This window comes from Oncorhynchus mykiss, chromosome 31, assembly GCF_013265735.2.
Source record: "Oncorhynchus mykiss isolate Arlee chromosome 31, USDA_OmykA_1.1, whole genome shotgun sequence".
Classification (NCBI taxonomy): domain Eukaryota; kingdom Metazoa; phylum Chordata; class Actinopteri; order Salmoniformes; family Salmonidae; genus Oncorhynchus; species Oncorhynchus mykiss.
Window position 1 is genome coordinate 5,933,417 of NC_050571.1, and position 13,531 is coordinate 5,946,947.

Here is a 13,531-nt window from a genome sequence, read left to right on the forward strand (position 1 = left end):
TTGAATGTTGTTACTGCTTCCTGGTTGAATGTTGTTAATGCTTCCTGGTTGAATGTTGGTTAATGCTTCCTGGTTGAATGTTGTTAATGCTTCCTGGTTGAATGTTGTTACTGCTTCCTAGTTGAATGTTGTTACTGCTTCCTAGTTGAATGTTGTTACTGCTTCCTGGTTAAATGTTGTTACTGCTTCCTAGTTGAATGTTGTTACTGCTTCCTAGTTGAATGTTGTTACTGCTTCCTAGTTGAATGTTGTTAATGCTTCCTGGTTGAATGTTGTTACTGCTTCCTGGTTGAATGTTGTTAATGCTTCCTGGTTGAATGTTGTTACTGCTTCCTGGTTGAATGTTGTTACTGCTTCCTAGTTGAATGTTGTTACTGCTTCCTAGTTGAATGTTGTTAATGCTTCCTGGTTGAATGTTGTTACTGCTTCCTGGTTGAATGTTGTTAATGCTTCCTGGTTAAATGTTGTTAATGCTTCCTGGTTGAATGTTGTTACTGCTTCCTGGTTGAATGTTGTTACTGCTTCCTGGTTGAATGTTGTTAATGCTTCCTGGTTAAATGTTGTTAATGCTTCCTGGTTGAATGTTGTTAATGCTTCCTGGTTGAATGTTGTTAATGCTTCCTGGTTGAATGTTGTTAATGCTTCCTGGCTAAATGTTGTTAATGCTTCCTGGTTAAATGTTGTTACTGCTTCCTGGTTAAATGTTGTTAATGCTTCCTGGTTGAATGTTGTTAATGCTTCCTGGTTGAATGTTGTTAATGCCACTTTAATAATGGGAATTTATGGGAAATGATGTAAATATATCACTGGCCACTTTAAACAATGCTACCTTATATAATGTTACTTACCCTACATTATTCATCTCATATGCATACGTATATACTGTACTCTATATCATCGACTGCATCCTTATGTAATACATGTATCACTAGCCACTTTAACTATGCCACTTTGTTTACATACTGTACTCGATACCATCTACTGTATCCTGCCTATGCTGCTCTGTACCATCACTCATTCATATATCCTTATGTACATATTCTTTATCCCCTCACACTGTGGATAAGACAGTAGTTTTGGAATTGTTAGTTAGATTACTTGTTGGTTATTACTGCATTGTCGGAACTAGAAGCACAAGAATTTCGCTACACTCGCATTAACATCTGCTAACCATGTGTATGTGACAAATAAAATTTGATTTGATTTGATTTGGTTGAATGTTGTTAATGTTTCCTGGTTAAATGTTGTTAATGCTTCCTGGTTGAATGTTGTTACTGCTTCCTGGTTAAATGTTGTTACTGCTTCCTGGTTGAATGTTGTTACTGCTTCCTGGTTAAATGTTGTTACTGCTTCCTGGTTGAATGTTGTTAATGCTTCCTGGTTAAATGTTGTTAATGCTTCCTGGTTGAATGTTGTTAATGCTTCCTGGTTAAATGTTGTTAATGCTTCCTGGTTGAATGTTGTTACTGCTTCCTGGTTGAATGTTGTTAATGCTTCCTGGTTAAATGTTGTTAATGCTTCCTGGTTGAATGTTGTTATTGCTTCCTGGTTGAATGTTGTTAATGCTTCCTGGTTGAATGTTGTTAATGCTTCCTGGTTGAATGTTCTTAATGCTTCCTGGTTGAATGTTGTTAATGCTTCCTGGTTAAATGTTGTTCATGCTTCCTGGTTGAATGTTGTTACTGCTTCCTGGTTGAATGTTGTTAATGCTTCCTGGTTGAATGTTGCTAATGCTTCCTGGTTGAAAGACATACATTTAGCTCATACAATGTAATAATTATATATATATATATATATATTTTTTTTTTTTGTGTTGTTTCCTACGTATTTTTATGCTGCACTCACCATTGTTCTTTGGGGATAATAAAGATTTACTGAACTGAACTCCCGTTTAATTCTAGCTCCTAGCTGACCTGGAGAACAACACCATGTTCTCAGATGACCTGGAATGCCAGAAGCTTCTAATGGAAGCCATGAAGTACCATCTGCTGCCAGAGCGCCGCCTCATGTTCCAGAGCCCCAGGACCAAACCCAGGAAGTCCACTGTAGGAGTACTCTACGCTGTGGGAGGCATGGACGCTACCAAGGGTTAGACCTACTCTGCATTCCCTACTCCCTAATGTATATAGTGCACTAGGCCCATTGGGCTCTGGTCAAAAGAAGTGCCCTATATAGGGGTTTGCGTCCCAAATGGTACCCTACTCCCTATAGAGTGCACTACTTTTGACCAAAGCCCGATGTAGTGAATAGGGTGCCATTTCAGGTGCATCGGTAGTCTTGTTGGAGTTTGCCCCAGTGTGAGACATAAAGCTCAGTACATCCATTATGTCTATTGAACCCTAATGGCTTGCTACTAGTAATAAAAGCCCACAGGTTTTGATCAACGAGCCCCCATTACCAAGATGGACGCCCGCTAACGCGTGACGCCGCCGTCGATCTCGCCCGACCGCTGCGGCCCTTTTTACTGTGACGGACTTCAGGTCTATTTGGCTACTAATGTAATGCAGCTCAATACACACGACGGAGGTTAACCCTTTCATTCCACGGACTAAAACCATCCATTCGTCTGATACTAAAAATGGATCCTACGTTAGTTTAGATATGCATTCAACAGAACACATTACAAAGTGTGTTTGAGAAACACGATATGTTAAATCGTAGGTGTTTGATCAAACACTATGATAGACATGGAGGGTAATAGGAATCAGAACAGAATATAATTTAAACCTGCTTACCCTGAACAATTAATCAAATGGCCACCCAGACTATTTACATTGACCCCCCCCCCCCCCTTTGTTTTTACACTGCTGCTACTACAGTATCTATTATCTATTCATAGTCACTTCACCCCTACCTACATGCACAAATGACCTCAACTAACCTGCACCCCCTGCACATTGACTTGATACCAGTACCCCCTGTATATAACCTCCACATTGACTTGATACCAGTACCCCCTGTATATAACCTCCACATTGACTTGATACCAGTACCCCCTGTATATAACCTCCACATTGACTTGATACCAGTACCCCCTGTATATAACCTCCACATTGACTTGATACCAGTACCCCCTGTATATAACCTCCACATTGACTTGATACCAGTACCCCCTGTATATAACCTCCACATTGACTTGATACCAGTACCCCCTGTATATAACCTCCACATTGACTTGATACCAGTACCCCCTGTATATAGCCTTCACATTGACTTGATACCAGTACCCCCTGTATATAACCTCCACATTGACTTGATACCAGTACCCCCTGTATATAACCTCCACATTGACTTGATACCAGTACCCCCTGTATATAACCTCCACATTGACTTGATACCAGTACCCCCTGTATATAGCCTGCACATTGACTTGATACCAGTACCCCCTGTATATAACCTCCACATTGACTTGATACCAGTACCCCCTGTATATAGCCTTCACATTGACTTGATACCAGTACCCCCTGTATATAACCTCCACATTGACTTGATACCAGTACCCCCTGTATATAACCTCCACATTGACTTGATACCAGTACCCCCTGTATATAACCTCCACATTGACTTGATACCAGTACCCCCTGTATATAGCCTGCACATTGACTTGATACCAGTACCCCCTGTATATAACCTCCACATTGACTTGATACCAGTACCCCCTGTATATAACCTCCACATTGACTTGATACCAGTACCCCCTGTATATAGCCTCCACATTGACTCTGTACCGGTACCCCCTGTATATAACCTCCTCATTGTTATTTTATTGGGTTACTTTTTATTACGTTTTTTACTTTAGTTTATTTAGTAAATATTTTATTAACTCTATTTCTTGAACTGCGTCGTTGGTTTAGGACTTGCGTGTTCCTATAGGATCTATAGATCTCCTTGTGTGTTCCTATAGGATCTATAGATCTCCTTGTGTGTTCCTATAGGATCTATAGATCTCCTTGTGTGTTCCTATAGGATCTATAGATCTCCTTGTGTGTTCCTATAGGATCTATAGATCTCCTTGTGTGTTCCTATAGGATCTATAGATCTCCTTGTATGTTCCTATAGGATCTATAGATCTCCTTGTATGTTCCTACAGGATCTATAGATCTCCTTGTGTGTTCCTATAGGATCTATAGATCTCCTTGTGTGTTCCGATAGGATCTATAGATCTCCTTGTGTGTTCCTATAGGATCTATAGATCTCCTTGTGTGTTCCTATAGGATCTATAGATCTCCTTGTGTGTTCCGATAGGATCTATAGATCTCCTTGTGTGTTCCTATAGGATCTATAGATCTCCTTGTGTGTTCCGATAGGATCTATAGATCTCATTCTCGGTTCCTATAGGATCTATAGATCTCCTTGTGTGTTTCTATAGGATCTATAGATCTCCTTGTGTGTTCCGATAGGATCTATAGATCTCATTGTCGGTTCCTTTAGGATCTATAGATCTCATTGTGTGTTCCGATAGGATCTATAGATCTCATTGTCGGTTCCTATAGGATCTATAGATCTCCTTGTGTGTTCCGATAGGATCTATAGATCTCATTGTCGGTTCCTTTAGGATCTATAGATCTCATTGTGTGTTCCGATAGGATCTATAGATCTCATTGTCGGTTCCTATAGGATCTATAGATCTCCTTGTGTGTTCCTATAGGATCTATAGATCTCCTTGTGTGTTCCTATAGGATCTATAGATCTCCTTGTGTGTTCCTATAGGATCTATAGATCTCCTTGTGTGTTCCGATAGGATCTATAGATCTCCTTGTGTGTTCCTATAGGATCTATAGATCTCCTTGTGTGTTCCTATAGGATCTACGACCATAGAGAAGTATGACCTGCGGACCAACACATGGATCCAGGTGGGAGTGATGAACGGCCGGAGGCTGCAGTTCGGGGTGGCAGTGATCGACGACAAGCTGTACGTGGTGGGGGGCCGAGACGGGCTGAAGACTTCCAACATGGTGGAGTGTTACAACCCTTTCAACAATGTCTGGTCCACCATGCCTCCCATGTCTACACACAGACATGGACTCGGTGGGTTTACTGTAAAAAAAAAACTTAAACAATTACATTTCATACCTATCCCACTGTAGCACAAACTCAGTGGGATTACAATTCATACCTATACTATTGTAGCACAAACTCAGTGGGATTACAATTCATACCTATCCTATTGTAGCACAAACTCAGTGGGATTACAATTCATACCTATACTATTGTAGCACAAACTCAGTGGGATTACAATTCATACCTATACTATTGTAGCACAAACTCAGTGGGATTACATTTCATACCTATCCTATTGTAGCACAAACTCAGTGGGATTACAATTCATACCTATCCTATTGTAGCACAAACTCAGTGGGATTACAATTCATACCTATACTATTGTAGCACAAACTCAGTGGGATTACAATTCATACCTATACTATTGTAGCACAAACTCAGTGGGATTACAATTCATACCTATACTATTGTAGCACAAGCTGTTCCTATGTAAAACCTTGGCAGGCTACCGTACGCCTGCTCTGATTGTCTCTTTTCCCTGGCCGTTTCTCATACATTTCATATCAGAGGAATGGTTCGATTCACATTTAAAATAGATCTATGGGTGTGAACTAAGGCGATGTAGTCAAGTATTAATCTCACTTGTCTGTGGTTGGCTTTTCTGAGATATGGGTGAACACGTTTGCCCCAGAGATTACAGTGAATAGTATTACCTTAGTCTCCTTTGATCGGGGGGGCTGTAGCAGATAGCTCTCATACTTTGCTTGTGGTGAGCCCGGTTTAACTGGGAAGATGTGAGGAGCTACATAGCCTCCCTGCTAAGCCCACGTCCTGTTGTGTGCATTCAGAAAACAAGGAACTACTTATTCATATTTCAAATCAACAATAACTGTTTTTTTTTTGTTTTTTTTTAATATCTATTTCAGTTGAACTGTTATTCATAGGGAATGTAGAATGTTTACAGGTGAAGTTCCCTTTAGAGTAATGTTGAACTCTAAACCCGAACATTACCCGCCGTTATAGAAATCCATTTATTGTGTTGTACAGTAACATCCTATATTCATTGTTGTTAGAAAGCCATTCCCCTCTGTGACCCCCCAGCAATAACACAGTTGTTTTATATCCTGTTTGGAGAACAGACCTGTGTTCAAGTAGTATTTGACATCTTTCTAATACTACGTTGGCCCTGGTCTGCCTGGTGCTGGATGGGCGGTTTTGTATGGACTATTATTGATGGGCTATTATATTGGTTCCATTAAACTAAACAAATGGGAAATTATATCATTTTTTAAAAATGATTTAAAATAGTTCTAGAACCCAAGTCTGTTTTAAGAGAATAGAATAGACTACATTTGTTCAGTGTTCAGTTCCACACAACGGTGACTCATCTAACAGCACTTCAACTGTTGTAGAATGAGCATCGTGGTTTATGCCTCTGGTTGAGCATCTTACACACACACACACACACACACACGGACGTACGCACACAGACAGACAGACAGACAGACAGACAGACAGACAGACAGACAGACAGACAGACAGACAGCTAACCTTGTGGGGACACACATTTCAGTCCCTTTCGAAATTATATTTTCCCTAACCCCTAACCCGTACTCTTACCCTAACCCTAACTCCTAACCCTACAACAAACCCTAGATCCTAACCTTAACCCTAAACCCCCTTAGAAATAGCATTTGACCTTGTGGGGACTAACAAAATGTCACATTTTTGTTTGTTTACTATTCTTGTGGACACACACACACACACACACACACAAACACACACACAGTATGCTCTGGTTGATGGTACCCTCCTCTTTGTAACTCTCCAGGTATAACAGTGTTGGAGGGCCCCATGTATGCAGTAGGCGGCCATGATGGATGGAGTTACCTGAATACGGTGGAGAGGTGGGACCCCCAGGCTAGACAGTGGAACTACGTGGCCAGCATGTCCACCCCACGCAGCACCATGGGAGTCACCGCACTCAACGGAAAGTAAGTGGCTGTAGTACTAAAACATTATGACAGTATCAGTTGTTACTAAAACACAAGCTTTATTTATGACATAAAATCACAAAATGAAAAGGAGAATTTCTTACGTATGTACTGTACACACTAGAAGCTAATAACCAGCACAACAGGAAAACTAAGTTCTGTTTCTTGTTATGTAAAACATTTTGGTTAAGGTCTAATCTTCGTATAAAAACAAGAAGTCTTTTCTTTGTGTGTAAGCCTGGGCCTAGACTACCACAGCTCTACGTTACATAATGGCAGACAACAAAGTGCTGTTTTGCAGTGTGTTTTCACTCTATAAAACCTTTTTCGATTTTCTTCCTTGCATCTGGGTGAAAAATAGAAAACAAGGAAGGAAGACTTTTCTACAATCCGCCATCTCTCTCCTCTTAAGGAAGGAAGATGTTTCTACAATCCTTTATCTCTCTCTGCTAAGGAAGCAAAAATAAATCCACAACCCACGCCCCACTCTGCTAAGGAAGATGTTTCTACAATCCTTCATCCTTCTCTGCTAAGGAAGATATTTCTACAATCCTTCATCCCTCTCTGCTAAGGAAGATGCTTCTACAATCCTTCATCCCTCTCTGCTAAGGAAGATGTTTCTACAATCCTTCATCCCTCTCTGCTAAGGAAGGAAGATGTTTCTACAATCCTTCATCCCTCTCTGCTAAGGAAGATGTTTCTACAATCCTTCATCCCTCTCTGCTAAGGAAGGAAGATGTTTCTACAATCCTTCATCCCTCTCTGCTAAGGAAGGAAGATGTTTCTACAATCCTTCATCCCTCTCTGCTAAGGAAGATGTTTCTACAATCCTTCATCCCTCTCTGCTAAGGAAGGAAGATGTTTCTACAATCCTTCATCCCTCTCTGCTAAGGAAGGAAGATGTTTCTACAATCCTTCATCCCTCTCTGCTAAGGAAGATGTTTCTACAATCCTTCATCCCTCTCTGCTAAGGAAGGAAGATGTTTCTACAATCCTTCATCCCTCTCTGCTAAGGAAGGAAGATGTTTCTACAATCCTTCATCCCTTTTTGCTAAGGAAACCTGGGATTCTCCCTCCCTTAAAAGACAATACTTTCTAGGAATGCCCGACACAACATTTCTTGAAGAGAAATGAGCATCAATTTCTGAGCAGCATCCAAAGTCAGATTTGTAACGCTTTTATTGTCCTTACAGATTGTTTGCAGTTGGCGGTCGGGACGGGAGCTCGTGTCTGCGGTCGATGGAATGCTTTGATCCACACACCAACAAGTGGAGTATGTGTGCCCCCATGGCGAAGCGGAGAGGAGGGGTGGGTGTGGCCACGTACAACAGTTTCCTTTATGCTGTGGGTGGTCATGATGCCCCGGCGTCCAACCACTGCTCCAGACTCTCAGACTGTGTAGAGAGGTAAAAAAAAAAACACTTGCTCCCCAGACTGTGTAGAGAGGTCAACAAACATAGTTTTACTCTACAGTATGGCTGCGTTTCGATTCTTGGGACTTGCACACTTCCTGAAAATGCATTCAACAATGGTGGAAACTCCCTCTAGCCAAGGCGTACACCAATCCAATGCTTTTAAATCTATTGCAGAAAGGGAAGTGCAAACTTTTGGGGAGGAGGGCAGAATGTAGCCTATGTCAGTACTGTACTAGAGCAACAACAAAAAAAAAGTCGACATAGTTTTTTCCAACTGTCTTGTTATAGACTCATGAATTTTATGACGATGAAGTACAGCTATACATATGGAGACACAGAGACATTTTAGGTTGTGGGTGTGTTTGTGGCGCTTTCTGAGACTTCGGTCGTGTTCGAGAGCATCAAAACTGTGACGTAATCATGGGTAAAATAAGACTGAGTAGTTCATTTTGATGCAAGGCTGCAACGCGCCCATTGGGTTTGTTTGAAGTTGCAGCTGACGGTGCAGGCGACCGCCCGACAGACTGATCTACAACAACAAAAAACATTGCGTCATAAATAACTACTCATTATTTATTTGTAGATCAGTCAGTCAGTCAAGTCACAATTTACACACAATGCGTCACTTTTTTTGTTATGCTCTCTAACATGGCCATTGTCTCTGTCTCTGTCTGCATGTACAGGGCAAACCCAAGACACGTCATTCTTTCCATGGGAGTTGGTTTTAGCAGTGTGATTATCTGGCTTCTGCCACCCTCTGGTGGCTATTTTGTAAAAAAAAAAAATTATCAACCCGTATCTGATACACACTGCACAGAATACCATCATGTCAAAACAATTAAATTGAAGAAAAAAAAAACCCATAAAAATAAATCACAAGATATTGTTGAATTCATCCATATACAAGTTGTGCTCTTTGCTCTGTATCTCTTAAATATCCCAGGGCTCACTATACTTCTACAGGTATTTCCCATTACCCTTCTATGTCACTGCAGGTATGATCCCAAAACAGACACATGGACCACGGTGTCCTCTCTGAGTGTCCCCAGGGATGCTGTAGGTATCTGTCTGCTAGGAGACAGGCTATATGCTGTCGGAGGATACGATGGAACGTCCTACCTGAACAGTGTTGAGTCCTATGATGCACAGAACAATGAATGGACTGAGGTAACTTGAATCAGCCTGGTACAATTCCTGTAATCTATTTTTAAGACAGACTGTATGACCTTTAATCAACCTGTACTGTATGTATCCAATAGGAGGTCAATCTCAACATCGGAAGGGCCGGAGCCTGTGTTGTAGTTGTGAGAATACCTTGAGGACTACAACTCCCTACAACGCCCTGGAATGACACACAGGAATCCGGATATGATGTCACCACTGATGTCGCTAAGAATATGTTATTTTTTTCTACTGTAAAGGCAAACCTATATTGCATTCCTCACAAACCATTGTTTCTATCAACAGTGATTTTCATTGTCCAAGGATTTTCTCTTTGATTATGAGAATGTACTTTACCATATCTACGGATCAACAATCTACATAGTAGTGGTTCAAAAAGTAGGAAACTCTGCCACACTCTTGTTGATATGGTCTGTCAGAAAATAATGTTTTCTATATGATACAAAGAAAGAAATTACATTTAACCCATAAGAGTGGAAACCCCGTCTAAGCCAGGGAAGGGGGATTTTACGACCCATTTGGCCTGCTGTTAGCCAATACAAAACGCATTTAATAACAGATTCACTACATAGAACAACAGATAGTCCCAAAACAAAATCTAAAGGAAGTTTGTTCTGAAGTGTCTTTCCTATATCTTAGAGGTATAAGAAAGACCAGGAAACATTTGTTATTTTTGGCACTGAACAGTCTCTATTTACACTATACTTCCATACATTTTTTTCAACTGATACCGGGGGACTTTCAGACGAGTTTTGCGAGACATGTAATGAGAGTCTCACCTTTACACAGATGAGTCATATTAGTGTGTAGCCCAAACTGTTCGGACGCTACAGACAGCAGGTGGCAGATCGGCTGTACCGAGTTCAGAGAGGTCCTAAGAAACTTGTGGGGGTTTGTAGAGCCAAATGAAGAACACCATCATGTGTGTGAGAGTCTCATCCTTACATAGAGGGGTCATAATAGTTTGGACGTTGCATGAGATTTTTTGAAGAAAAAACAAAATGTTTTTATTTTTAGGGGGGGGGGGGGGGTCTCATGGTCTGACAAGCATCAGTCTAGCTCTGTCGAAATAGGAGGATATGGTGGATTGAGATATATGCAATGCAACAAAAACACAAAAAAAAACAGATATCCCTAGCTTAAACTGACCGATTTTGATTGGAGTTTTTTTGTATTATGCTAATTAGATATCCGACATGTGCACAGACATGGACCTTAGGGGTTTAATTGATACTTTTACATTTATACATTCTATATTATAGCATTCTATATTTGTCTCATCACATATTCATATTTTTTTGATTCATATTCTAAAATATAGATATCTCTCTTTTAGCCAACTGGAAATGAATACCTCTGTGTTGATAACTGGTTCACTTCCTACCTGGGTGAAGGTGCTCTGTACCAATGATTTTTACTCTTGGACAAACAGTTTTTTAAGAAAGACCACTGTGAATAATACTGAAGATGATGAGTTTGTTAAGTACAACACCGGGATGCTTTGTCAGACCAATTTGAGGAAGTTACTCATAATGGATATCGTTTTTTTTTAGAAAGGAAAGAAATCTAAAGGACATTTTTCAAAATATTGTTCTCTTCTTTTTCTTCTTGGAAGCTATAGAGGAATTACACCAAAGTCATTAGCCTGTCTCACAAAATCTTTTGTACCATGTTTTAAAAATTAAGTTTACACACTCGTGAATATATAAATATATCATATTGATATTTCGCATTACTGTAAAGATTGTTTGCAAGTTTGTCAAAATTGCAGTCATCTTTATAACCTCACATCATTCCTAAACCATTATTGTCATCTCCAGATGTTGGTTTTATATTTTTGGCATTCTAGTTAACGTTACATTGTAATTAAACAATATGCCCTTCTTTTTTTATTTGACTTCGTGTTTGCTACTGACTTATAAATATACCGTGGGCTGGTTTCCCAGACACGGATTAAGTCTAGTCTTGTACTAAGATACACTTTCAACACATTTGTTTTTGTTTAGGACTAGACCTCTGCTTTTATCTGTGTCTGGGAAATCCGGCCCTGTATGACATTGAGAACATTACTAAAGCTTTGCGTTACTACGTTAACACCATGTGTACAGACTCTTTCACAACATGGCCTGTTGAGTTCATCTGTAACAACAGGACTTTATTCTGTTTACACTGAGGATCGTTCAGCTTGGAATATTACAAAATGCTCTGAGGCCAAATGTAGATTTTTATCCTGGTTTTTTACACTGCGTACAGATCTAGAAATAAAACAACTTCATTGTCCTCTTTTGTGTCTGTATGTTGCCCTTGGATATGAGTTTCTGCTATTTTTTTAGCCCCGTTCATACCTGGTGTTTACAAGACTCCTTTCTCATGATTTTTTTGTCAATATTCTGATTGTGCCCACATTTTTAGACAGGTGTAAACGATTAACAGACACATCTTCCTGACCACATGTGAAGACGGATCTAGACGGTGGAACCATTTAAATCAGAATGGTCAAAATCATTGACAGGTGACACCATTGACATTTATGGCTTCAATGTCTAAAAAAAAGGAATAAATAAGTATTATTTAGAAAAATGTATCTGTTAAATGATTAGCATACAAGGAAATCTGGTCACAAAGCGGACACCTTTTAATATCAAATCAAATCAAATCAAATTGTATTTGTCACATACACATGGTTAGCAGACGTTAATGCGAGTGTGGCGAAATGCTTGTGCTTCTAGTTCCGACAATGCAGTAATAACCAACGAGTAATCTAACCTAACAATTCCAAAACTACTACCTTATAGACACAAGTGTAAGGGGATAAAGAATATGTACATAAAGATATATGACTGAGTGATGGTACAGAGCGGCATAGGCAAGATACAGTAGATGGCATTGAGTACAGTATATACATATGAGATGAGTATGTAAGCAAAGTGGCATAGTTAAAGTGGCTAGTGATACATGTATTACATAAAGATGCAGTAGATGATATAGAGTACAGTACATGCATATACATATGAGATGAATAATGTAGGGTATGTAAACATTATATTAGGTAGCATTGTTTAAAGTGGCTAGTGATACCATGTCTAGAGGTGACAATCCTCGATCAGATAGTGATTGGATCATATTGATCAGATCAGGAAACCCACGTGTTAGCGCAAGATGTAAACTACGCTTATGGGACAAGGTAGGAACCATGTTTCCGAGGGAAGGTATCAACTTCGTATCTGTGTCATTGTGGCGTCTGTGACAGCAGTTTAAAGTTGTACATTTTGTTCCTCTTTTGTGGTTGAAAAAAAAAGGTGTAAGTGGAGAGTGGAAATGGGGTCCAAGCACCTCCCAGTTGTATGTCAGATACTTTTGACAAGGAAACCAATTTAAAAGGGCTAATTAATTTTTTTTCTGGGGGAAATGTAGGACCTTAATTTGATCACCCTGGTGCAGGGGGATTTTCCTTCTACGCAGGACATGTAAACGTTGGAGTGTATTTGATGCTTAAAAAAAAAGCTTTTGAAGTTTGTAATTTCCACTGTGAAAACTCATTATTATTATCAAATCAAATCAAAGTTCATTTGTCACGTGCGCCCTAACCAACAGTGCAATTTGTAAGTAAAACATAGATATTAGGTGAACAATAGATAAGTAAGGAAATAAAACAACAGTAAAAAGACAGTGGAAATAACAGTAGAGAGGCTATATACAGTAGAGAGGCTATATACAGTAGAGAGGCTATATACAGTAGAGAGGCTATATACAGTAGAGAGGTTATATACAGTAGAGAGGCTATATACAGTAGAGAGGCTATATACAGTAGAGAGGTTATATACAGTAGAGAGGCTATATACAGTAGAGAGGCTATATACAGTAGAGAGGTTATATACAGTAGAGAGGCTATATACAGTAGAGAGGCTATATACAGTAGAGAGGTTATATACAGTAGAG

The 13,531-nt window shown here is 39.7% G+C and overlaps 1 protein-coding gene across 1 annotated transcript in view; it reads left to right on the forward strand.

Annotated features, from left to right (window-relative positions):
- The window catches only part of LOC110504498 (kelch-like protein 4), a 56,065-nt gene extending 44,193 nt beyond the window's left edge, over positions 1-11,872 (forward strand). The window contains exons 6-11 of the mRNA XM_036969863.1: positions 1,902-2,088; positions 4,804-5,028; positions 6,833-6,995; positions 8,189-8,401; positions 9,406-9,577; positions 9,670-11,872. Coding sequence (XP_036825758.1) covers positions 1,902-2,088; positions 4,804-5,028; positions 6,833-6,995; positions 8,189-8,401; positions 9,406-9,577; positions 9,670-9,729 — 1,020 coding nt within the window. The 3' untranslated portion in view covers positions 9,730-11,872. The remainder of the gene's footprint in view (positions 1-1,901; positions 2,089-4,803; positions 5,029-6,832; positions 6,996-8,188; positions 8,402-9,405; positions 9,578-9,669) is intronic.
- The last annotated feature ends 1,659 nt before the right edge of the window (positions 11,873-13,531 follow it).